Source organism: Manis pentadactyla, chromosome 4, assembly GCF_030020395.1.
Source record: "Manis pentadactyla isolate mManPen7 chromosome 4, mManPen7.hap1, whole genome shotgun sequence".
In the NCBI taxonomy this organism is placed as follows: domain Eukaryota; kingdom Metazoa; phylum Chordata; class Mammalia; order Pholidota; family Manidae; genus Manis; species Manis pentadactyla.
In genome coordinates this window covers 11,307,274-11,330,379 of record NC_080022.1, presented here as the reverse complement: position 1 = coordinate 11,330,379, position 23,106 = coordinate 11,307,274, and the positions used below count along the sequence as shown (strand labels likewise).

General features: G+C 61.3%; 3 protein-coding genes across 8 annotated transcripts in view; all 3 read right to left on the bottom strand.

The window, feature by feature from the left end:
- Positions 1 to 766: 766 nt before the first annotated feature.
- Positions 767 to 4,692, bottom strand: TMEM82 (transmembrane protein 82). The gene is made up of 6 exons (XM_036914330.2): positions 4,538 to 4,692; positions 4,325 to 4,397; positions 3,953 to 4,127; positions 2,916 to 3,333; positions 1,519 to 1,706; positions 767 to 1,195 (listed from the first exon to the last, which is right to left on the bottom strand). The coding sequence occupies exons 1-6, from the start codon at positions 4,623 to 4,625 to the stop codon at positions 1,109 to 1,111; spliced, it is 1,029 nt and encodes a 342-aa protein (XP_036770225.1). The 5' UTR covers positions 4,626 to 4,692; the 3' UTR covers positions 767 to 1,108.
- Positions 4,693 to 6,041: 1,349 nt separating this feature from the next.
- SLC25A34 (solute carrier family 25 member 34) lies at positions 6,042 to 10,305 on the bottom strand. 3 transcript variants are annotated; one of them, XM_036914327.2, is made up of 5 exons: positions 9,695 to 10,303; positions 8,988 to 9,053; positions 8,691 to 8,889; positions 8,164 to 8,298; positions 6,042 to 7,569 (listed from the first exon to the last, which is right to left on the bottom strand). In XM_036914327.2, the coding sequence occupies exons 1-5, from the start codon at positions 10,112 to 10,114 to the stop codon at positions 7,430 to 7,432; spliced, it is 960 nt and encodes a 319-aa protein (XP_036770222.2). In that variant the 5' UTR covers positions 10,115 to 10,303; the 3' UTR covers positions 6,042 to 7,429. The 3 variants fall into 3 exon arrangements, with proteins under 3 accessions (XP_036770222.2, XP_036770223.2, XP_036770224.2); XM_036914328.2 differs by having other exon boundaries at positions 8,737 to 8,889; positions 9,695 to 10,294; XM_036914329.2 differs by lacking the exon at positions 8,164 to 8,298 and having other exon boundaries at positions 8,737 to 8,889; positions 9,695 to 10,305.
- A 1,511-nt stretch (positions 10,306 to 11,816) lies between these two features.
- PLEKHM2 (pleckstrin homology and RUN domain containing M2) overlaps positions 11,817 to 23,106 on the bottom strand; it is a 35,654-nt gene continuing 24,364 nt past the window's right edge. For all 4 annotated transcript variants that reach the window (XM_036914322.2, XM_036914321.2, XM_036914323.2 and 1 more), the window contains 13 exons: positions 19,974 to 20,202; positions 17,996 to 18,835; positions 17,658 to 17,727; positions 17,433 to 17,523; positions 17,035 to 17,099; positions 16,607 to 16,695; positions 15,850 to 15,982; positions 15,431 to 15,621; positions 14,905 to 14,970; positions 14,106 to 14,265; positions 13,606 to 13,785; positions 13,408 to 13,524; positions 11,817 to 12,775 (listed from right to left, as the gene is read on the bottom strand). In XM_036914322.2, the coding sequence (XP_036770217.2) occupies positions 12,641 to 12,775; positions 13,408 to 13,524; positions 13,606 to 13,785; positions 14,106 to 14,265; positions 14,905 to 14,970; positions 15,431 to 15,621; positions 15,850 to 15,982; positions 16,607 to 16,695; positions 17,035 to 17,099; positions 17,433 to 17,523; positions 17,658 to 17,727; positions 17,996 to 18,835; positions 19,974 to 20,202 (2,366 nt within the window). In that variant the 3' untranslated portion in view covers positions 11,817 to 12,640. The remainder of the gene's footprint in view (positions 12,776 to 13,407; positions 13,525 to 13,605; positions 13,786 to 14,105; positions 14,266 to 14,904; positions 14,971 to 15,430; positions 15,622 to 15,849; positions 15,983 to 16,606; positions 16,696 to 17,034; positions 17,100 to 17,432; positions 17,524 to 17,657; positions 17,728 to 17,995; positions 18,836 to 19,973; positions 20,203 to 23,106) is intronic.

The window sequence follows — 23,106 nt, the reverse complement described above, 5'->3', positions numbered from 1 at the left end:
GCCATATTTTTCTGCCCATCTCTGTTAGTTTCCCTAGCCCCCATTCTGAAACAAGAAGAGGGTAGCAGGAAGCATGCAAAACACTTGCTCTCTGTGGGGTCAAGCCATTTGACCTTGAACAAGTTACTTAACCTCTCTGAGCTTTAGTATCTGAATCTGTAAAAAGAGATAGTAATACTGCCTCTTGGGGCTGGTATCAGAATGAAATGAAATCATACAAATGCCTAGCACGGTGTTAGGCACATGGTAAGCATCCACCACATGGTAGTTATTCTTCTGACAGGCTCAGAGAGGGCAGTGGCCTACCCAGGGGCACACAGCAGGTAAGCAGAGGAGCTGGTATCCAACCTTCTTCCATACACAATGTGGCCTCCCTGAGCTGGGCCCTGCAGGGGACACGAGGCTGAGCAGGACTGAGATAGGAAGGATCCTCAAGGTCTTAGGCAAGTCAGGGTCAGGGGCTAGGGAATCCAAGTGGACTCGTAGAGGCCTTTTCAGGACCAGCCTCCCTTCAGTTGTTTCTCAGCCTAAGATGGCACAGGACACGGCGCCATCCACCTAAGACTGCACGTAGGTGCTAGGCCATGTGTCCATGCTGCCACATCCCTGTCACCACCTCTGCCACCTCAATATTAAACTCCTGAGCCAGGAAGGGACCAGCCTGGCACATATCCCAGGAGCCTATCCCAACCAGAACTGCTGTGTGGCCTCAGAATAGCCTCTTTCCTTCTCTGTGTTCACGATTCTAAGCACAGGTTGAAAAAAATCATCTTTATTGTCCATGGAGAGGGCAAGGGGCCTGAGGAAGGGGGAGGCGGCTCTGAGGATGTAGTCTCACCTCCCCCCAAGCCCCTGGGAAGGCAGGTCCGAGGGGCCTATACCCAGAACCCATCCTGAGAAAGACAGGGGTTAACTCAGAGGCCTCCAGGCGCCCCCACCTTCTGAGAGACTCAGCCCCAAACCCTCCCCTCTCCCAGGGGCCCCCAGTGCCCACCCCAAGCTCCAGGTGGAGGCCAGCCCTGCCACCCTGCCTCCAGGCAGCATACTGGGGGCAAGGCCGCTGGTGGAGCCTGGCTGGATCCTAGATGTGGAGTCCTTGCGTGGCAGGTCAGGAGGGGGCCGTGCCCTGGGGCTGGGCAGGTGCAGAGGGCTGGGGCGCGCTAGCTGACCCTGAAGGCCTCTGGGATGGAAAATCCTGAGGGACAGTGGGGAGGAAACGATGGAGGACACGCTCAATTCCCCATCCTCTGGGGGGCCTCGGGTTCAGGGCCTCTGGGGCACAGGGTGGAGGGGGCTATGGATGGTGCGGGTGTCCCTCAACCTTCCAGCTCCTAGTGACTCTGGCTACTGAGTGGTCAAAGGGTAAAAGCAGGTGGGAGTAGATTTTCCAGCCCCCTCTGCCCCCCATCCCAAGAGAGGTCGCCCTGGCTCTTCTTAAACTTGGGTCTGTCGAGGCTCCCAGGGCTGTCTGGAGGGGGGCCTTCTGTGTCTAGGGGGTGCATGGGGTGGGGTGCCCACCTGTATCTGGCAAAGGTCAAGCAGGGTGCGGGTGCCCACCAGGCACCAGAGCTCGCCCAGCAGGGAGATGAGAACACCCAGGAGGTCCAGCCAGCGGCCCACGGTTAGCAGCAGCACGAAGAGGCTGCCCATGCGCACCAGCACCGTCTGGACCTGGCCCTGCAGGCCCGGGTGCTGACGCTGCTCCTCTGCGGGGACAGTGCACCTGTCACCCCCTGCCCACTCCACCTGGTGCCCCAACCTGAAGTGCAGCTGGGTCCAGCCTGGACCCCCCAGCTCCCCGCCCACACCCCACACTTTCTGAGCACCTACAGGGTGCCAGGCACTTCTGCCTCCCAGGCCTCAGGGCCACCAGCAAGTGGCCAAGCTGGTGGGCTCCTCTTGCACTCAGGACCCAGCAGCCAGCTCCAAGCTACAGAGTCGTCCTGACTTCTCTTTCCTGCACTCCGTCTGATGCACCAGGAAGCCCCGTGGGCCCTCTGCTAGATAGACCCCACCTGAGCACATCTCGCCACTCACACTGCCCCACCAGGGGCCCGGTCACCTTCTCTCTCAGCAGCCTCCTCACTGGGCTCCTGGCCTCTGTTCTTCACCCTACAACTCAGTGTCTACTCAGCAGCAATCCACGAGACACTATCATCCTTTGCTTATATTCCTCCCAGGACTCCCCACTGCAGTGGAATAAACATACCTTGCCTTTGAGGCCCTGTGTGGTTTGAACCTGCACACCAGCCTCATCTCATTTCTGACTCACTGCCCTTCCCCTACCCCTAGCCATCTTTTTCCTTGTTGCTCATCAAGCCTGCCAAACTCATTCTCACCCCAGGGCCTTTGCACTTGTCTCTCTCTCTGCCTGACTGTCTTGCTTGTCCTGCCACTTCCACCCCATGCCCGCCCTGCAGCCAGGGGCTCTTCCCTGAGCCCACTTCCAGCCACGTCACTCACCCCTGCTTAAAACCCTATGATGACTTCTCATTGGACTGCCCAGCCCGGCTGCTGAGGGCTTTCCTGCAGGCCCCTATAAACCCGGCCAGCCTCATCCCCTCCCCATGCCTTTGGTGTGACAGCTGCACTCTTTTCAGTTGTTTGATGCTGCTGTGCCTTCTATAACCTCTGGGCTTTGGCATATGTGGTTCCCCCGGACAGGGTCTCACTCAGGTCTCACGGGTCTCATGGACAGGTTTTCCCACTCAGCTCTCTCAGCGGGCTGATCCTTCGAGGCCCAGTTCAAGCACTATGTCCTGAGGGCTCCCCCGTACATCACCTTTTCTGAGCTGCCCCACCACCTGGCCTCCGCCGCCAGCCTGGGCACTCAGGCCGGCAGGGGTGGCGTCTAGCACAGTGGGAAGTGGATGCCGAGGGACTGAACTGCCTCCCGGCCCACCCCTGGCCCTTACCCTGCATGTAGATGACCAGCAGGGTGTAGCAGATGGTGAGCGGTGTCCAGAAGCGCACGGCCTCTGAGGTGGTCAGGAAGTCCCGGTTGATGAGGGCCACAGCCGCCAGGTCACCCACAGCAAATGCCACAGCCAGGGCGCGGCCAAGCATCCGGGGGAGGCTGTGAGCGCCAGCCAGCAGGCCCAGGCAGACCCCACAATACTGCTGGCTGCTGTGCAGCTCATAGAGGTGGTAGACGTGGTGGCGGAGGCGCCGGGCGCCCTGGCAGAGCAGTGTGGCCAGCCAGAGGCCCAGCAGCAGGTTCAGCGTGCAGTGAGGGGCGCCCTCCTGCAGGAAGCTCAGGCCGCAGGTCAGCCCACAGCCCAGTGAGTACTGGCCCAGCAGGTACAGCTGCAGCCTCTCGGTGCCCCGGGGGCCCTGCGCGGGGAGGGAGCAGAAGAGGGGCGGTGATGGTGGGGGCTCAGCCTGCCCCTCACCCTGGGGAGACCAGCGGGCTGGGAGGCTGGAGCCCGAAGGGACCTGGGGGATCATTCTCAAACAGGGAACACTGCCTTCAGGTCAAGGCCTAATGAGATCACTTCTTGTGGCTTAATTTCAATCAGGGTTCCTGCTGGGGCCCCATCTGCTTGCTGGAGGATGGTAGCTCGGAGCCTTGAAGGCCTGGGTTCAAAGCTGCCTCTACTTACTGCTTGTTGGACATGGACAAGCCACTTAGCCTCTCTGGGCCCTTAGCCTCCCCGTCTGTGGAATGGGGATCAGGGCAAAACTTTACCCGCTGCGGTTGTGAGGGGAAGTGAGATGATGCACACGGGGTGTCTAGCACAGTGCCTGGCAAGTCGGAAGCGTTGCTTGGACTGGGCCTTGTGTCCACCCTGAGTGGAGACTTCGCCTCGCAACCGCAACCCGAGGAGGCAGTCTGCACTCTCTAGCCTCACTCTTACCAAGGGGGAGGCGGAGGGGACTGGGGACGCTCCGGTTGGGCCCAGCGTCCCGTGTTCCAGCGTGAAACTCCCCCACCATCTCCCTGGGGTCTCACCTTGTCCAGGGAGAGCAGCATGGAGACAGCCCTGAGGGAGAACTCCAGCACCACCAGGGCGGCCACGCGAGCCCCCACGACAGTCAGGATCAGGGCCAGTCCTGCCAGGTGCACGGAGTCCAGAGAGGCCCACTGTGCCCACAGCCGCTCCTTCTGGGGCTGGTGCTCTGGGTTGCTGTGGGGGCAGAGTGGGCATGGACGGAGGGGCACAACCACCAGCCTTGGCCCTGGGGGGCTCCCAGTGTCCCCAGCCACACTCCCTGGGGGAAGGGTGGTCTCCTCTCCCCACTGTCCGCTCAGAGGCTAGAGTCACAGTGTGGGGCTCAGAGGCCAGGCGTGGGGCTGGGAGTGGGCAGGTCAGTGGGCACTCACTTGGCGCAGCCCACGAAGAAGTAGACCTTCAGGAGGTTGTTCAGGACGGAGACTCCGCAGGCCCCTATAAGGCCTGAGAGGGGTGGGAGGGAGGGCAGGCAGTTGAGCAGCGGCAAGGGAAGGGGCAGCCAAGGTCCGCCCTGCCCCGCACAGAGCCAGGGACTCCGGAGGGCGGGAGGGCAGGGCGCGTGGGAACAGGGAGGAGGCGCTCACCTTGCAGGAGGGAGTCAGTGAGGCTGGAGCCCCACTCGAGGGAGGGGAGGCCCAGGAGCCAGGAGGGGAGGGACAGCAGGGAGAACATGGCTCAGGGGTGGCCCCAGCCTCAGCTGTCTGAGCCGGGGAGGCAGATGAAGTCACAGCGCAAAGTGCAGGTGGAGGGGAGGGAGGGGCCAAACGCCCAGGGAAGGGGAGGAAGGGAGGGGAGGGAAGGGAGGGGAAGGGAGGGAGAGGAGGGGAGGGGAGGAGGGGAAGGGAGGGAGAGGAGGGGAGGGGAGGAGGGGAAGGGAGGGAGAGGAGGGGAGGGGAGGAGGGGAAGGGAGGGAGAGGAGGGGAGGGGAGGAGGGGAAGGGAGGGAGAGGAGGGGAGGGGAGGAGGGAAGGGAGGGGAGGAATGAAGGGGAGGAAGGGAGGGGAGGAGGGGAAGGGAGGGAGGGAGGGAGGGGAAGGGAGAGGAAGGGAAGAAAGGGAGGGGAAGGGAGGGAGGGAGGGGCCAAACGCCCAGGGAAGGGGAGGGAAGGGAGGGGAGGGAATGAAGGGGAGGAAGGGAGGGGAGGGAATGAAGGGGAGGAAGGGAGGGGAGGGGAGGGAGGGGAAGGGAGGGGAGAGGAGGGGAAGGGAGGGAGGGAAGGGAGGGAGGGGAGGGAGGGGAGGGGGGAGAGGGGAGGAGAGAGGAGGGAGGAAGGGAGGGGAGGGGGGAGAGGGGAGGAGAGAGGAGGGAGGAAGGGAGGGGAAGGGAGGGAGGGAGGGGAGGGGAAGGGAGGGGAGGGGAGGGAGGGGAGGAGAGAGGAGGGAGGAAGGGAGGGGAAGAGAGGGGAAGGGAGGGAGGGGAGGGGAAGGGAGGGAGGGAGGGGAGGGGAAGGGAGGGAGGGGAAGGGAAGGGAGGGGGGAGAGGGAAGGGAGAGAGGAGGGAGGAAGGGAGGGGAAGAGAGGGGAGGGGAAGGGAGGGGAGAGGAGGGGAGCCAGGGGCATTAAACTGCGGGCCTCAGGGAAAAGGGGCGCTGGGGGCCAACCGCGGCCCAGGAGCTGCCCGTTTGGGCGGTATGGGATGAAAGGGCATCGCCGTGGCTGGTCTCTGGTCCTGTCCCAGCTCACGTGGGGCGCCCACTCTTCTCACTCTGCCTTAGGGCTCGCCACACTGGGCCTTCCCGCCCCTAGGCTGCGTGTGTTGTCCCCCAGCCTTAGGTCTGGGCTCTTCCCCCTCAGCCCAAGGTCTGGGAGGGAGTCTATCTCCCCACAGCCTGAGGCTCTGCTCTCTCGGCCTGCGGTCTGGAGAGGGGCATCTGTTCCCCAGAAGCCTATGCTTGGGATGCAGGTCTGGGCCGTCCCCTCCCTGAGTCACGGGCAGCCCACCTTGACGATCCTCCCTGAGTCCACTAGGTGGCAGTCCCCGGGGGGTGGGGCCGGCGGGCGCCAGTCCTTTTGGACCTTCCTTTCCCAGGCTGAGAAGAGCCGAGGTTCAGGGGTCGGCGGGACTGACGCTGAGAGGGGAGTCATTGAAGTAAACAAAATAGAAAACTTTATTGGTTTGGAGTGTGCAGTAGGGGTGCCCCTAGGGAGCAGCTCTTTGCAGACATGGGGTACAGCAGGGAAGGGAGTTCAGGCTGCTTGACCGAGGCCAGTGCTGCCCCTTCGGGGGACTCGGTGTCCACCTCCATAGCACAAAGACCGGTGCAGGCCTTAGGAACACACCCATGGGGCTCGGGGGTGGGACGGGGAATGTGGCTGCAGCTTGGGGAAAAGGCCCAGGACGAGGACACCTAGTTCTGCTGCTCACCTTGGGAGAGTCACTTCCACTCCCTGGGCCTCAGTCTCCTCATCTGAACAAGGGGCATCTCAGGGGTTTCCTTTCAGAATTGTCCTGAGGATTTGTACAAATGCCCACAGAGCCGGGCACCCAGGAGGCCTCAGTAGAAGCCCTTAGTTAATGTTAGGGACTGAACTGTGTCCCCCACCCCTGCCCCCGACATGTATTGAAGTTCTAACCCCCAGGATGTTATTGTATTTGCAGACAGGGTCTTCGAAGAGGTAATGATGTTAAAATGAAGTCATTTGGGTGGGTGCTGATCCAATACGCTTGCTGGGTGTCCTTGTAAGAAGAGGGGATTAGGACACAGACACACACGGAGGGGAGGCCATGAGGGGGCACAGGGAGAAGCGGGCCCCTGCAAGCCAAGGAGAGGGGCCTCAGGAGAAGGGAGCTCTGCTGACAGACAGCAACTGGGCCTCCAGGCTCCAGACTGTGAGAAAATAAAGTTCTGCTGTTAATCCCTCAGTCTGTGCACTTAGTCACGGCAGCTGACTGACACAGATGACGACACTTTGGCCTCACATGCCCCCCAGGGCCTCCCTAAGAGGACAGGGTTCCCTCAGGGGCACTCCAGTCCCCAGGGTCCCACCTGTGCCAGGGACACAGGTCCAGACTTGGCAGAGCTGAGTTCCCGCCCTGGCTCGGGCTTTGCTCAGAACACTTCACCTTTCCGAGATTAAGCCTCCTCACCAGGAGAGGATTTTAGCGTCCTGGGCTGCTGTCTGAGGACTAAGCAAGTTGATGCATGTAAGTGACCCAGCTCATGCCCTGGAGCAGTCACTGTAGCAATGAGTAAGGTAACTCAGTCCAGAGAGGGAAGAGAACTTTCTGGAAAACAGTGGGTGTTGATTTGGAGCAGATGCTCTGGCCCTGGGTAGGCCATGGGGCTGGGTTTACCAGGGCAGTTCACACTCCCCTGGGCCCCTGGCAGGGCCTGAGCCTCTGGCCTGCTCCGAGGCAGCCCAGCCGTCCCCAGCTGGAGCGGGCCATGCCTTCCTGCCGGTTCCTGGGCTGGGTCGGGATGTGAGGGAGGCTGCCTAGGTGTCCCGCTGCTGGCCCTGCCTGGCGAGTTTCCGGAGCTCATCCCAGAAGAGCATGCTGAGGATGGTGTGGGGGCCCAGGCGCAGGTAGGCGGGGCCCAGGCCCTTGTAGAGTGCCAGGGGGCCCTCCTGCCGCCAGATCTTCACCAGGCAGTCGGCGAGGCCGCCATACAGCTGGCCCTGGGGATAGACATGGGACAGATGTCATGACGGGGCGGGGGCGGCGGGGGCATAGCTGGGTCTGTCTGTGTGTAAAGGGCTTCTGTGGCACGTCTGAAAAGGCACCCCCAAACTGGGCAAATTTCAGAAAGATCATCCTTTTGCTTTCAAATTTTAAAAGGGGCCTCTTCCTCTGCTAGCCACAGCCCCATGCCAGGGGGCCCAGCTTGGCTGGAGGCACACAGGTGGCTTCCACCCTGAGCCCAGCCTGTGGAGGGCACCTCTGTGTTGGGCACAGTCTGCACCACACACAGGCCTGTGAAGCCGTGGGGTCGGGCCTGGACTCCAGCACAGGCACCTCCAGCTGGTGACCTCAGGCAAGGTGCCTGATCTCTCTGAGCCTCAGTTTCCTCATCAGGAGAATGAAGGTGGTTGTGACAATAGAACAAAATCTGATGTGAAAATGCTCAATATATGCGTGGGACAGAGAGCTCAGCAAACCAGCCAAATTAATGTGTTTGCACGTATGTCACATGTCTGCACTTCTCTGGCTGTGTGAGTGTTGGGGGTGCTCTCCAGCTCCCCACATCCTCCCCATCCCCATCTCCTGCTCACCCGGCCAGCTCCGTCCACGGGCTGATTGTACAGCCGGGTGCTGACCACATCGAAGGGGGTCATGACTGCAACCACGGCTATGCTGCTGATCATGCCTCCGGCCAGGGCCACCAGCCAGTTGTCCTCTGGGAGCCACTGTGGGTATGGTACAGGCTGCGGACCCCTGCAGCTGCCCTCCACCCACCCATGGGGTGCCCACCCTCCTCTCCCAGCATCTGGGGGCTGGGGGCTGGATGAGCTGGGAGAAGGGGAGCAGACAAGGCCCCTCTAGCCACACCCCACTACATCCCCCTGTCCTCTGCCACCGGAGATCCTTTGTAGCTTCAGGGTTTACTGGTGACCCCACTCCTGCTGGGCCCACAGGCTGGGGTCACAACACTGACTGCAGAGCCAGGGCCCTCAGCTTTCTTAAGGGCCCCATCTGTCACCCTCACCTGGGCCTCCCTGGGCTTGGGGGGGTCCAGTCGGAGAGTTGGGGTGTGATGAGGGCCTAGACAGTGAGAAAGGAGACAGGTGGCTCTCCTCACCCCTGTGTGTCCACGTGGGTGGGCACAGTTGTCCCTGGCCCCTCACCTGTCGCTCCTGCACCCAGGCCTTGGCAGAAGTGAAGGTGGCCAGCTGGGCGGCCGATCCGACCATGAGCCGGGGCACAGCCCCGCCCACACCCCTCCACAGTCCCGCCAGACCCTGCTGCCGCCAGATGGTCTCCAAGGCGCCCAGGACACTCTGCGGGGAGAGGGCATGAGGTCACCAGGCTGCCCCTGCCAGCCCGGGAGCCCCCCCAGCCCCCCAGCCTAGGGAGCTCTGGGGAGGACGGTGCCCACCTGGTGATGGTGTTGGTGCCCCACGGCCATTGCGGACACTGTCTGCGCCTGCAGCTGCGTTTTGACCTGTGAGAGCAGAAGTGACAGAGGGCCTGGGGATGGAGCCTTAGGAGAGCTAGGCTGAGCTGTGAGTGTTGGAAGTGCCCCTCGCTGTGCTCTAACATCCAGACCTCCATGAGCCCCTGCCTGCTGCTTAGAGGGGATGTGGAACAGGACTGGGGTAAGGCTCTGAGGTTGGCCTGGACCTGAAGTCTGTGTGACCTGGGGCAAGTCACTTAACCTCCCCTGGGCCTGTCCGCTCTCCCTTGAGAATCTGTTCTGAGAACCAAGTCAGAAGATGACTAGCATCCAGCCCAGGACATGGGGGCCCTCACATGATGGAAGCTTTATTCTTACCTTGCATAGGTCACACGGGAAGACAGGTGACCATGCTGGGTTTGAGTTGCCACCTCTCCTGCCACCCTCTGCCCCCTCCCTTGGCTCAGGACCACTGAGGCAGGGACCCCAAGAGAGAGAGGATCAGGGCAAAGCCCCAGTGCTCAGGGCCAAGGGGCAGATTCCAGGCCTGGGCCAGGACGTGCAGGGAGCAGCCCCACCCAGCCTGCTCTGGCCTCCCCCGCCCAGTCCACAGAGGCCAGGCGGAGGCTGTGGAGCCCCTGAGGGGGGAGGGGGTCATGGGCGGTGGAGGATGGAGGTGAGGCACTCACCAGGTAAGCAGGGCTCCCCACGAAGGCTCCCAGGGCCCCAGCCACAGCACCTGCGACCACGGTGCCACCTGGCTGCTGGGTGAGGCCAGCCTGGCACGCCAGGCTGAAGCAGTAGAAGCGGGCGCCATTCATGAGGCCCTGGTAGAGAAGGCCGGCGGCCAGCCCCTTCTGCAGGCCGCACAGCCCATCTGCACGGGCCACAGAGGCTATGGAGGCCACAAAGCCCCGGTAGTGCCGTGGGTATGTGCCCCGGGCCTGCAGCTCCCCCTGCAGCTGCAGCCGCGTCTTCACCACCTCCAGGGGGTTGGTGAAGACACAGGCCAGACAACAGGCCGAGGCGCCCAGCACCAAGTCCACAGCTGGGGCCACCGTCTCCGTGGCCTCCGCTCCAGGGGCCAGCTGTGCCTGGGTCAGAGGCATGGGCACGGTCCGGGGTGGCGGTGCTTAGCCTGTCTTCACCCCTTCAGGGCCACAGGGCTGGGGTCGAGCGGGCCTGGGGCCATGTCTGGAGGGCAGGGGTCCGCGTTGGACAGACCTACCGGCAGAAGGCACCCCTAGTCTGACTCTGGGATCCACCTGCTCTGCTCGGCCACCGGGGCGGTCCGGGCTGGGCCACGCCCCTGCCAGCTCTGACCAATCCCAGCCGCCTTTGTCGCCCACACCTCCTGCAGGGGCGGGCCGGGACCCTGGGATCTGGGGGAAAGGTCACCGGGGGCGGGAGAGAGGTTGGGGGTGGGGAGAAGGTGCCAATCAGCTGAGACGCTTCTTCCTGCCCGTTCTGTCCGCCGGCCCTCCCTTGGCCCTGGGGCAAAGGGCTGGTGCCCCAGCTTGTCTCTGGCCTAGCAGGTCCTGCTGCAGCTCAGAGCCCTGGGCCTGGGGCATCTGCCTAGGGAAGCTCCTGGCTCAGTGTGACTGGGCGACCCAGCACCTGCCTCACAACCAGCCCTGCCACTGTCTGTGCGACATCCCCCTTCCTAGCCTCGGTCTTCCAATCTGGCTCCCACAGTCTACAGGCCCACTGTCAGTGAGAGCAGAGGTAGAGAGGGGCTCCAGAGCCCTGTGGAACTGATTTTGAGTCCGAGCATCTGCTATTAGTGTGACCATAGGCAAGTCACTTCCTCTCTGAGCTTCCATCTGTTTGTCCACTGGGGATATGGGTACCTTCTTCCAAGATGCTTTGGAGGGTCGGAGATGTGTGCTAGAGCACACCTAGCACAGAGCTTCACCCCACGAGAGGTGGCCCACATCCCCCCTGCCTTTCTCTCCTGCTCCTTTCTCTCCACCCATGCTCTCTAAGGCTTCAGGGTCCCTGGGTGGGTAGGAGATGGAAAAATTAGGGCCACTGTGTCTTAAGGAGTGGCCTGTGGCTTTGGTCACTCGACTGAGCCGCCAGTCCCGCCCCTCCCCCTGGTGGGAGCCCCTCCCGGCCTACAGCTCTCTGGAGGAGAGGCCTTGGCATGGCAATGGCTCTTTGTGCCTGGTGAGAAGGGGCCTCCCACCCCCGGGGCAGGGCTGCGAGGCCCTGGGCTGCGCAGGCCGGGACCAGCCCCACCCTGCCCACCTTGGCCTCGGCCCCCGGGGCAGCTCACTCACTCCTCCATCATCCAAGTCCCAGTGGAAACCAGAGACAGAGTCACCCTGCCTGGACTCCTACCCCTGAGGCCTCCACACACCTCTTCCAGGGTCCACCCCTTTCCTCCCGTGTGAGGCCCTGGGGGTCACAGTGCTAAGTGGCTTGAAGGCCCCAAAGCTTCCCTGGCCTGGCAGCAGCTCAGGTCTTGGGGGCAGCTTTGATTCTCCTGGGTTTATCCTGAATGGCTGACACTCACCCCCCAGAAAGAGGGAGGCAGGAGTGCCCTGTCCTTGCAGTGGAGACGTGGCCCAGGACTGGGGCTGGTGGCTGCCCATTCCCTGGCCACTGCAGGAAACAGGAGGGAGAGCAAATGTCAGGCCAGGAACCCCCAGGGTGTGAGCTCCTCCACACGGTGAGTACCGCAGGGCCGTGGGTGATCTGGTGCCCAGAGCTGGAGTGGAGCAGCTGACAGAATGAAGGGCTGAGGGGCCTGAGAGGCAGGCTGGCGATCCCCACTCCACCCTGGTCAAAAAGGGCCAGTGACAAGTCTTGGCAATATAACGTCTATTTTATTTTAAAAAACAAACCCAGACCCCTTCCCCCAGAGGGCCCTTGACAAAGCTCTTGGGAAGGGCCTGGCTCCCACCAAACAAGGGCCAGTCAGGAGGTGCCCACATGGGCATGAGGCTGGTGGGTCCTGCTCCTCTCCGAGCCCTCCGCCCTCCCCTTGGTTCCCGGCGGAAGGCCGTGTCCTGGGTCCTACGGAAACTGCCGACTCAGGGAAAGGCAGAGGCATGGGGCACAGACTCGCAGGGCAGCTAGGGCCTGGCAGAGCAGGCAGCAGTGCGCCTGCAGATGGAGCTAGTGAGGAGCGACATGCACTGGGATCTTGGTGTTCCTGCATTCCAGCCTCCTGCATGGCCAGGCGAGTGTTCCAACATGAACAAGGACGGTAGGCCGCTCAGGGCCCCCAGGGCAGCCTGAGCCTCTGCCCAGCCCCTGACCTAGGAGAGGAAGGAGGGCTCCTGCCCTCCCAGTCCTTCTGCTCCCCTCAGAGTCAGTATTGTTCCCCTCCCCATCCTGAAGAGACAGTTCAGGGGAGGTGGGGGCCCCATTTGCAGAGCCCACAGGGCTCAGACCCTCTGCCCCCAGGGCTCTCCAGCCCACTCCTGCAAGGTGGAGGGTGTGGGGCACCCATTCTGGACAGCTGGGAGGGGGCCACCCTGCTCCTAAGCCCCACTCGGTGGTCCTGCCGCCCTGTGGAATGGGGTTGGGTTGGAGCCTGGCAGAGCGGCAGTGACACAGTGCCGACAACACGCGCTGCTGGGCGCGCCTCCCTCTCCTGCCCCAGCGGGACACCAGCCAGTCCTGCCTCAGCACCAGGGGTCCCGGGTGGCTCTGCCTCGGCAGAGACTGTCACTCCGCTGCCAGGCGCTGTGGATGAGGGTCAGGGCATCCTCGAACTTCTTGTTGGAGGCTTCCTGGATGGCCTTGTTGGGGAGGTCCACCTGGGTGGGGCGGGGAGGGAACCTGAGGGCCACAGCTCAGGGCTCTGCACTCCCCATGTGCTGCGGGGCTCATGAATCCCTCTGCACCAGCCGCGGCCTCGCCTGGGACCACACTCACCCTGCTGATGGCTCCTGCCCTTCAAGGAGGAGAATGAGCTGAGAGGGCAACGCCCCCTGAGCCTCCTTCTGGGGGAGCCTGGCCTGAGAACATCCATCGGGAGCTGCTTCCCGCCTCAGGCTAGCCCAGGGCTCCCGTGGGGCCAGAGCAGAGCACCTCACAGCGCCCAGGAGGTCCGCAGCAACGCTAGGCTCTGAAGGGGAGGCGGCCCTGCCAATCCTGTGTCCCCACCATCGGGCAAGGCTCTAGCCCACCGAAAGCACTTAATTCCTGCTATTTGATTGACTGAGAAGGTCCGGTTCCAGAATGGCTTTTCCTGGGCTTGCTTTCAGCTTTAGCCTCAAACTTACTGGGAGCCAGGGTCTTGTCCCTTTGGTCCTAAATGTTTGTGTCGATTCTAGAGCTGTTGGTATGAGCTGTCCCCAGGCCCCTGACTCCCCTCTCAGTCTGTGCCTGCTGGGCTCCTTTCCTTGGGGGATGGCTCCACTCTTGAGGGCCCTGGGCAGGTAGGTACCTGGTAGATGGTATTCCACCCACAGTTCAGTGCAGACAGGAATCGGTCCAGTTCTGATGTGCAGCTCAAGTAGATGACCCAGGGCGGGAGGGGCTGCTGGCTGTCCTGGGAGAACTCCTGGAGAGAGCCAGGGCCCCAGGTGAGCAGACAGGGCACTCCTTCTTCAGGGCTTGCCTCTGTCGCCCCCACCAGGCTCACCAGGACACAGTACTCCTTGCCCGGTTCAGTGGAGACGGCGCTGATGTCGGCCAGCTTGGCGGTGCCCAGGGTGCGGAAGAAGCTGGTCTGGCAGTCCTCGTGGCACGTGAAGAGGTGGTCATCAGTGATCACTAGGCAGCAGGGGATGCAGGGGCTGGGAGTTACCCCCTGGGGGATGACCTGAAGGGCATTGGCAGAGGGGAGGGGAGAGGCAAGCTGGAGCTCTCTGGGGCTGGTCTGCACCACGGGCCCGGCCAGTCCTTCTGCCCTCCCCCCAGAGATCAGGCAGGGTGTGCCAACCTCAGGAGTCGGGGCAGGGACAGTGCAAGTGGCCAGGCCCTAGGCGGCCCTGTGCTCCAGGCTGCCTCCTGGGATGTCCCCTGAGGGCCGGTGTGGGTGCTCACAGGTCGCTCTGTGACTGGTGTGGGTTTGGGGAGGGGCCCTGGGGATCCTGGAAGGGGTCGGGAGGCCAGGTGAATGTGGAGGCAGGAGGAGCTCACCCCTTTGGACACAGCCTGACAGAGGTGCTGCATCCAGTCGGCCATCTCTGCCTCGCTATCGGCACTCAGTTCCAGGCAGGGCCGGTCGGCAAGGATGACCTGGAAGGCGTGGGGCCGATCCGTGGCATTGGATCTCCGACAGCCACCGCACTGCTCCCCCCTGGGCCAGAGGACGAGGGGTGAAACGGGAGCGCAGAGGCAGGGCTGGCTCGGCGTGGGAACACAGGGCTGCCCCTGGAAGGCGGTCCAGACCCCTGCGGCTCTTGGGAGAGGCTTAAAACTGCTGGGCAGCCCCTCCCTTTCTGTGTGATAACTTTTACCTACAGAATCACCAAGATCCTTTCAGGTCCCTAAAAATGCCAGGGGAGGGGTGAGAATCAGCTCTGAGCTCCAGCCTGGCCTCAGGACTTGGCCACCCGGGTTCCCTCTACAGCCCGGGGTTTCCTCTAGGTGTGTGTGTGTGCACCTTCCCCACCAGGTCCAGAGCCCCGCAGAAAAGGGACCGCCTCCCCCATCGGGCTAACCCTTTCAAGTCAAAGAGCCCCTCTTGCCTCCCTGAGAGGAGGCCTCCCCTCCTCCTCTGGGTTCCAGTGGCCCTCGGAGCTCCGCAGGCCCCAGGGCGCCAGGCAGGGCTGCGGGTGGGGTGGGGCTGAGGCGGCACAGGCTGACCACAAGACGGGGAGCCAGCACAGGCCAGGGAGGACAGGAGCCCTGGGCCCTGGGCTCCACCACAACTTGACCTTCAGCAGCGACACCAGGCCCCACACCTGTCCAGCCCCCCATTGACCAGGACACTCACCCCATGTTCACTGACAGCAAAGGGGTGACATCAGTGCGGTCAGGATACTGGTAGAGGATCCCATTGCTGCAGGGGCACAGCACAGCGCGGGTGAGGCCCATCCTAGGAACTGGGGGCCAGGCGGGGCCCAGATCCCAGAGACCGCCCACAAGCTGGGCCTGGAACCCCAGAGGCCAAGGAGGCCAGGGGCCTATCTTCTTTGGATGGGAGGGTGGAGAAAGCACCGCAGAGGCACAGCAGAGACCACGGCTCCCTCCGCGGACCTGGGGACAGCTAAAGGCCGTGCGGCCCCAGCCCAGCGCTGTACCTGAGGCCTTCCAGGATTCCCTGGGCCCCAAGGACGGCTGTCTTTACACAGATGCTCTAATATCCTGGGGTGTATCTACTCCAAAGCCCTTGGGGAGGAGGCAGGCACCCTGCTTGGGCTCTCTCCTCAGTGGGCTGCCCCAGAGAGATCCCTGCTGGGGAGCTGACAGCCCAAACACCTGTGGACCGAGCATGAGGCCAGCTCTGCAGAGGCTCCTACCTGAGCACCACGAAGCAAGCCTTCCAGTGCTCCTTGCCCAAGTAGGAGGTCCCCGCCTTGTACTGCAGCATGCCTTCTTTGGTGATGGCGTTCTCGGGGGGTGAGCAGTGGCAGGGGACAGGGCCCAGGGACTCATCCAGAGGGTCTTCCCAGTGCACAAGCCCATAGAAGCACACAGTAACAGCGGTCACCTGGGTGGGGGGCAGCAGACAGAGTAGTGAGGTCCCTACCAGGCTCACATGTGGCTCAGCACCAGGAGTGGCCACTGAGACAGCAGTGACACACCACACATGGGGAGGGGGACAGGACCACAGAGTATGGGGAGAGAAGTGCAAAAAGCATCTATTTGTACCCCTTGACCCTAATTCCAGGGCTGACATCTCAGGGACGATACCACCCCTGTCTCCCCAAGTTCTTACTTCACACTTGGATTCCTGGGCCACAAATTTGGCCAGAGCCAGCTTCTCCATGGTGGCGTCAGTCAGGACGCTGGGGTAGGGCGGTTCCCGACAGCCTTTGATCATGGCAGACTTCAGAGAAGCCAAGAAGAACCTGCACAGGGAGTGGGGTTTGCTGTCAGGTGCCTGGGGGGCCCCTACCCCTCAGCTGGACGGGCTGCTGGCCTGGAGGGGTCACAAAAACTTGGGGGAGGGGCTTGGCTGGAACCAGAGCTCAGGGTGGCTAAAAGGGCAATGGCCCCAGCAGCAGTCCACAGTCATCAGTGACCTGGAAAAGGCCTAACCATTCTTAATGGCCAAGGGGACTTGGGTTTTGACAGGGAGGGAAGACTGGACAAGGTGATACAGCTGAATTTGAATGGACAGGATCTGGAGTCAGTACAGGATATGATTTCATTATGTATACTTTTCATAGGCAGTGGGGTGGGGGTTGGGGGGACATGTCACAGCTCCACTGCCCAGCTGCTGGGCTTATGCTTTCTTTGTGATTGGGTGACAAATGCCAGTCCTCTTCCTGTCTGTGGTATGGGGGTGACCGCACAAGTCAGTCAGCCAGTGCTTGTTCACATCCCCGCAGGTCCCAAAGGGAACACACCTCCTGTCTTCCACTACTTTGTATCCGACTTCCTATATCTCTATCCTGAGGGCAGGGAGTCCAGGACTTGGTCACACCAGTGGCAGATGTTGATCTCCAGGCCTGGGCATGGGGGGCACTCACTCAGCCAGGGCCATGTCAGCTGTGTCCAGCAGAAACTGCTTCCTGCGGTTGGCGCACACTAGCTTCACTGTCTGCTGGTCGAGGCCCACCTGCCAGAAACCACACCTTCACATGCACATGGGGCTTGGCTGCTGCCTGGCAGAAGAGGCAGCCATGGCCAGACCAACGGTTGGCTGGGGAGGGAGGAAGCACATCCTGGAGTTGCCACGAGGTAAAAGCCAGAGGCCTGGGACCCTGGCAAGGGCTGGGGAGGGATGGTCAGAAACATAGCTGACAAAGAGGCCTCTTCAAGCTGGGTTGTTACCCCCAGCTGCAGGCACAGGAGCTGCTCTGAGAGATGAGCTGGCCCAACCCAGGGGCCGCTCTGTGGCTTTGAGAGCAGGCTGCCCTGCCCTGTAACGTACACCAAGTGCAGAGCCTGGACTCACCGACACGTAGTCAAGTTCATTGTAAGAAACGGCCTCTTCCACCAGGTATGGCTTCTCTGCAGCTCCTGAGAGGAGACACCAATGCCTATTACCCCCAATGGCCTCTTTTCCCTCCCCTGTCGCATTTCCTAAGACCCCCCTCTCTCAGAGGGGCCCATTCTTGCCCTACGATCTGAAATGATGGAGTAGGAAAACGACATGGGGGTGCTTGGGGAGGGGAGGCCCCAGGCTCCTGTCTTGGGCTTGCTGGGACTGCTAGCGACACCTTCCATGGAGTGCGTTTTCATCACCACATGTCAGGCAGCTGAGAGATGGGGTCAGGGAGAGGGAAAGGGAGGTGGCAGTCTCATCCTCAACCTCTGAGCAGCTACCCTGGTCCAGCCGGGGGCGGCAGGCACCTTTCCGGAGCAGGTAGACATAGCAGTCTGTGAGCAGCACGTAGAGCAGTTGCAGGTTACCCTCCATGTGCCCGGTGCTCATCCGGATCATCTGAGAGGCCCAGACAGCAAGAGGTCAGGAGCCCACACTGGGAGCACGCTCTCCCTTCCGACCGGGCAGGTGGCCCACCCCACCTCGCCCTGGCTGTGTGAGCTCCTGCTCATTCTCCAGCTCCTGGGACTCACTTTGAAGAGCTGCTCTTCGTTTTCTCGGAACACGTGGATCATCAGCAGGAGTAAGTGATTGTTGTCTACTCTGTGAGGGGGACAAGCGTGGGCGGGCAAGGCGTCAGGCTGGGGCGGGTGGCAGAGGCGGCACAAGCACAGAGAGGCAGCATAAGTGTGATGGCTCTGCCCCCAACCTGGAGCCCAAGTGCGGGAGGGGAGGATCGCACCCCTTCCTACCTCCCAGCCCGGGCTGGGCCTTCCGGGAGTTGTGCTTATTTGGGGGACAGACACCCAGCGTCCCTGCTTCAAGGACTGGGAGTGTCTTGCACACCAGCTACACACACAGCCTTGCTCACCTGAACTCTGCTGAGTGGGTCATCTCAGAAGGGCTCCCCTGCCCCTCATCCACCCCGGAGTCCCCAGCGCTGCTCAGACAGGGGCTGGGCTGGTCTTGCTTGAGCTGGCAAAGAGCCTCCTGGGTCCTGGGCTCTGGCTCAGGCGCAGGCCCCTCACCAGCCAGGGACAACTGGGGCACCAGTTCCTGGGTCTCTGGCTCCAGAGCCTCCCCTGGGGTGTCCTCTAGGGGCCCAGGCGCCGAAGCCTCCCCTCCTCTCTCCTCTTCTTGGCCAGCAGTCTCAGAGCTACCAGGAACATGCAGCGGTGGGCCAGGCCCTGCAAGGTCATGGTGGCTGCCACCTGATGCACCAGCACTTGGACTCTCGACGGTAAAGCGGTAGAAGTCCATTGGGGCTGGAAGCCCCTCGCTGAAGTCACAAAACGGCGGCCTCTCCGGGGCATCCCCGGAAGAGCCGGTCCGAAAGGACTGGTCTGGGGACTCGACACAGGAGCCCCAGGTGCTGGGGTCCAGCTGCCCATGGAGCTGGTCAATGACCTTACTCAGGGGCTGCCCCACGCGCTCCATGGAGGTGTCCTTCATCTCGGGGATAAGCAGGCCCACCTGGCCAGGCTCTGAGGGCTCGCTGCTCTCTGCTGTGCTGCTGGGCCCCTCTCCCTCCTCCTGGGGGGAGGCCAAGGCAGCGTCTGGCGAGCCCCGCCCAAGGCCTGGGCTGCTGATGAGGCTGTCTCCACGCCCGTGCTTGGCACAGTGGTGCTGGGTAGAGGCTGGGTGAAGTGGGCTTGCTTCTTCATCTGACCTGGTCTTCTTCTTCTTGCCCATCTTCTTCTTCTTGGTGACCCTGGGACAGCAGTGATGGGGAGAGATTTAATATCTGAGCACCACGCTACGGAGGGAAATCAGATGGGCTGAGTCAATGGTGATTCTGGACATGCAACCTGAGGGCAAAGCCAGAGAGCTTCAGTGGTCCTGGGCAGTACACGGTGGGGGCCCTGGGCCAAGGGGCCACACAGCTCAGGCCCTGAGGTATCCCTGTTGTTGGCAGAAGCAGGGACCAGCAGCAGGGAGGCACAGATGGCGGTAGCCAGAGGAACCCCTGAGCAGGTCCTGCAAACTCTAGCTCATGGCACAACTGAGCTAGCTGTGCTCCAGGGAACAAAAACAGGCCATGGTTGTTCAGACCAGTGGCCCCTCTACTCAGCCCTCCTCTTGGCATATGGGCACTGGACCCTGAGCTGACCTCACTTCCTGTTACTTATCATCATGGCTAACTCAACTAGACATGTAATCAAAGTCTTTTGGGCTCAAACTCCTTGGCTCCAAGTTGGCTGGAGTGGGCCCGGCTAAGCAACCCAGGGCTCAACTGGTCGAGCTGCTCAGGACTCGGACCAGCCTGTGAGAGTGGGACCCCTGGCTCCAGTCCCTGGGTAGCAGATCCCCCACCTCTGGGAAGTCTGACATGCACACCTTATTCAGTGCTGAGAGTCTCGAGAGCGGGAGCTGAGGGAGGTCAGGGAGCCTAAGAGGCTCTGGGCCAAGGGTTTCCCAACTTGTCATCTACCCACTCCTTCCATTCTATGTCCCTGTCAATGACAAAAGATACTTCTCTTTCAATGAGCCATGCTGAAATAAAATTAGTATGAATCTCAGAAATTGTGCGTTAACGTCCAAGAACTCCCTGGGAAAGGAGTCCGGTCTGAGGGTGCTCTCTGGCTGAGGGGCCCCTGACAAATGCCCTGGCCTGGGCAACCCCGGAAGCCATAGTTGTTGCCTGTGCTCCCCGCCTCCCAAGCTCAGGCCCTCTTCTTTCCTCTTGCTTGAAGAACTGTGGGGTCAGGGCGTGGTGCTCAGTCTCTAGGAAGACACCCCATTGCCCTCAGGTGGGTCCCAGTGTGCGTGAACAAAAAAGCGATGCTACAGTAGACCAGACGGACACTGGGGTGCTCACCCACCTTCTCCGGGGGCCCTGCCCTGCTGACCTGATGACTTCCAGCTCTGTGCAGGGATCTGGCAGGTCGTGGATGTGGGACTCCCCCTTCTCCTGAGAGGTGGTGTGCACAGGGGTGGTGTCGGGGGAGGACACGGCCTCTGCCTGGTCCTCACTGAAGGGGTTGTGGCGCTGGGAGGGACTCTTGGTGGAGGCCTTGCTGCTGGTCGGGTCCGAGGCTGTGGAGCGAGGGCCGCTGACGGTGTCCGTGAGGTCTCCATCTGGGAGAAGAGCGAGCGGGAGACGGCCGGTCGGGCGCCATCCGGGGACCCTTCCCCCAGAGCAGGCCTTATCTCGTCAGGGAGGCAGGCGGCTTCCTCACAGGGAAATCTGAGCAGGGTGGCCCATTTCAAGAGCAAAAGCTCTAAGCCAACAGGACAGGGCACTTGGAGGGATGCCACTACCACCAAGTGGAGCCCTCGGGGCTCGCAGCAGTCTGGCTGAGTTCACGAGCCTCAAGGTGAAGCAGCCTCCAGGCTGAACACCCTCAGGGACGGGGACCTTGATGGTCTCAAGGGGCGAGGGGGCCACACCCCTCAGGCCTTCCTTCAGGGGGTGCTAGAGAACACAGGAGCCCCGTCAGCACCACATGCCACAGGCAGGGCTGAGATACCAAAGTCCTCTGAAGGGTCACCCACAGAGGCAGATAAACGGAGGGAGAAGAACAGAGGGAGAGGCCAGGGGTCAGGGCACAAGAGGGGTGCAGAGTGGAGCAGAGGCTGAGAGGATAGGACAGGGGGCCCAAAGGGGGAGAGCCTTGGGGAAGGCAGAAAGAAGGACCTCAAGTGCAGCAGAGAGGCGGGGAGACGGCCAGTGGGAGTGGGTGTGGGGAGCAGAAAGGTGTGGTGAGCAGATGCCCCCACAGATGCCTCGTGGACCCTCCGGGGGCTGCTTCTCTCCCAGCCACCCTACCAGCATGCTCCCTGGGGGCAGGCCAGGCACCCCTCCAAGCTGGGTGCTGGGAACTCAATTTCATTCAAACCTCAGCTTGCCCATGGTCCTCCCCGGGTCACTCACTCTCCTCGGCAACACCCTGGAGAGATGTGGGGTGGGGGGGACACTGCCTCTCCGGAGAGGAGCTGGTTTAACTGCTCCCCTGGCATCCCCACCACCACCCATCCAGGTCACTGGAACAGGGCATGGAGAGGAGAGAGCACCCCCGTGTAGAGCACACAGGGCATTTGTCCGGGCAGGCGGAGCCACCAAGCAGGGCACTGGGGCCCGGCTGGTGGGAGAGCCTGGGTGAGGGTTAATGGCAAGGGACGCAGGGTGTTCATGCCTCATTCGCCAGCTTACACACATCTTGCTGACTATTATCTACCTAGAGGAGATGTGGCAAACGTGCTTCCCATCCTCAGCCTCACCTGGAAGGTCCCAACCTGGTGTCAACTTCCTATAACATTTTGGGAACAAGTTGCTGATGCAGCACATCACCCATTTTTTTAAGAAAGTGCAGTCTTGTAATATGAGGACAAAGGTGGGGGATCAAAGCAATTAATTGCCAATTGTGCCAGAGAAACACTTGCAGCATGTGAGGCTTTCTTCAGATGTGCTGGGTCCCCAGAGCCTTAGAGTTCTCAGATGCAGAAATCCTTCCCTATCAGTCTCACGGAAGGTGCCTGCAAAGCTTGTGAATTCTTGCTCCAGGCCTTGAAGATGCGCAATTGTTCGTGGGAGGATCCCCAACAGGTGAGGAAGCAAACCCCAAATGTGGTGGGTGTCAAGGGTGGGACACCCACCAGTTCTGTCAATGAGCCAAAAACTACGGACGGAACCCCCAGCCCCTACCCCAGGGCCCAGAGTTTGAAGCTGCCCGCAAACCCTCTTTCCTCCCGGCCGAAGAAGACAAAGCCCGCCTAAGGGAGCTGCCAGTGCGGGCAGAGGAACTCTTCAGTGCCCGAGGAATGCAGGAAAGCAGGCCACCATCTCAGGAGGGCTGGGACAACTCTCACCCTGCCCTGGAGCCCAGCCCGGCCCGAGCAAGCAGTGCGACCGGGCTGTTAGTGCTCAGGCCGCTGGAGCTCTGAGGGGCTGCAGAGGGAGGTCAGGCCCTGCTGGTCCAGTGACTGCAGCAGGCAGCAAGCGCTGGGTGAGGAAGGGGGTTAGTTGTTAGAATCAGGGGCGGAAAAAAACCCGTGCCCAGCATGTGCACCACAAGGAGAGGCTGAGAGGATAAATGATGTTATGATGGAATTCTAGACTTTAAGATGGTCCTAAGAACTGGGACTCTTCAAGGCCACTCTCATGGCCAGATGACATAATTTATTTCTCCCACTGCTGTATTTTGTTTCCCACGAACTAAGCTATTTCATACCCACATTACTTAGGAAAAGGTAACCTGTACCCCACTGCTCAGAGAGCATGGCGCTGACAAGGGGCCAGCGCTGGAGCAGTGGGGAGAGCCACCTGCCCCTCTCACTCAGGATGAGGGGTCAGCACCTCCCCTTTCAGAGGCTGGGCCCCCTACCCCAGTGGTCTACAGGGCAAGAGGCTTTTTAATAAGGGGGTTGGGGCTAGTGATGGCCTCTGATTTAAGGAGGAAGTTTTAAACCTCTCGGAAACAGGCCCTATGCTTTGAGCAAGCATGGGCACGTGGGGAACAGCCTCATGAATTTTCAAGCCCAGAAGTGGGGTCACAGGCAGAAAAATGCCCAAGCATTCCTGATCTCTAGGGGACAGGGTGGGAAGGTTGACAGATTTTATTTTAATCTCCCTGTAGGAAGTTTCAGCTGTGCCTGAGCAATTTCTTTCATTTGAACCTTAATCTCTTTCAAAAATGGCCTGAAGGAATCAGCCCTGGCCTTTGCTTTTTGACGCCTATGACACAGGAGAGCACCTGACCCAGAGGGACTTAAGACCCACCCATTCAAAGGCACTGCTTTCCAGAACAAGTCTCCACCCACTGGGTCGGGCTGCTAGTGCCTCACAAGTGGGCAGATCCCTACACACATCTGGTGGGCCAGCTGGCACTGGAGTCAGGAACGGTCATCCGTGTGTCCCAGAAACACAGTCACTTGGTGACTCCACAAGGCCACTGCATAAAGGCAGGAGTCCTGCACTAGGAGAAGGGATGTGCCTAGGGCTAAAGGTCAAGTTCTCCTACTGCAGAATTCCATCTATCATTG

Bases quoted from the DNA above. Each gene is read 5' to 3' on its own strand.
- TMEM82 (XM_036914330.2), bottom strand. From the start codon at position 4,625: ATGTTCTCCCTGCTGTCCCTCCCCTCCTGGCTCCTGGGCCTCCCCTCC. The intron at 3,334-3,952 runs GTGAGACCCCAG...CTCCCCGCGCAG, and splicing joins TGCTGCTCTCCCTGGACAAG to GGCCCCCGGGGCACCGAGAG. The intron at 1,196-1,518 runs GTGGGCACCCCA...ACTGTCCCTCAG, and splicing joins TTGACCTTTGCCAGATACAG to GATTTTCCATCCCAGAGGCC.
- SLC25A34 (XM_036914327.2), bottom strand. From the start codon at position 10,114: ATGCCTCTGACCCAGGCACAGCTGGCCCCTGGAGCGGAGGCCACGGAG. The intron at 9,054-9,694 runs GTGAGTGCCTCA...CTGCTCTCACAG, and splicing joins TGGGGAGCCCTGCTTACCTG to GTCAAAACGCAGCTGCAGGC. The intron at 8,299-8,690 runs GTGAGGAGAGCC...CCATACCCACAG, and splicing joins ACCCACGTGGACACACAGGG to TGGCTCCCAGAGGACAACTG.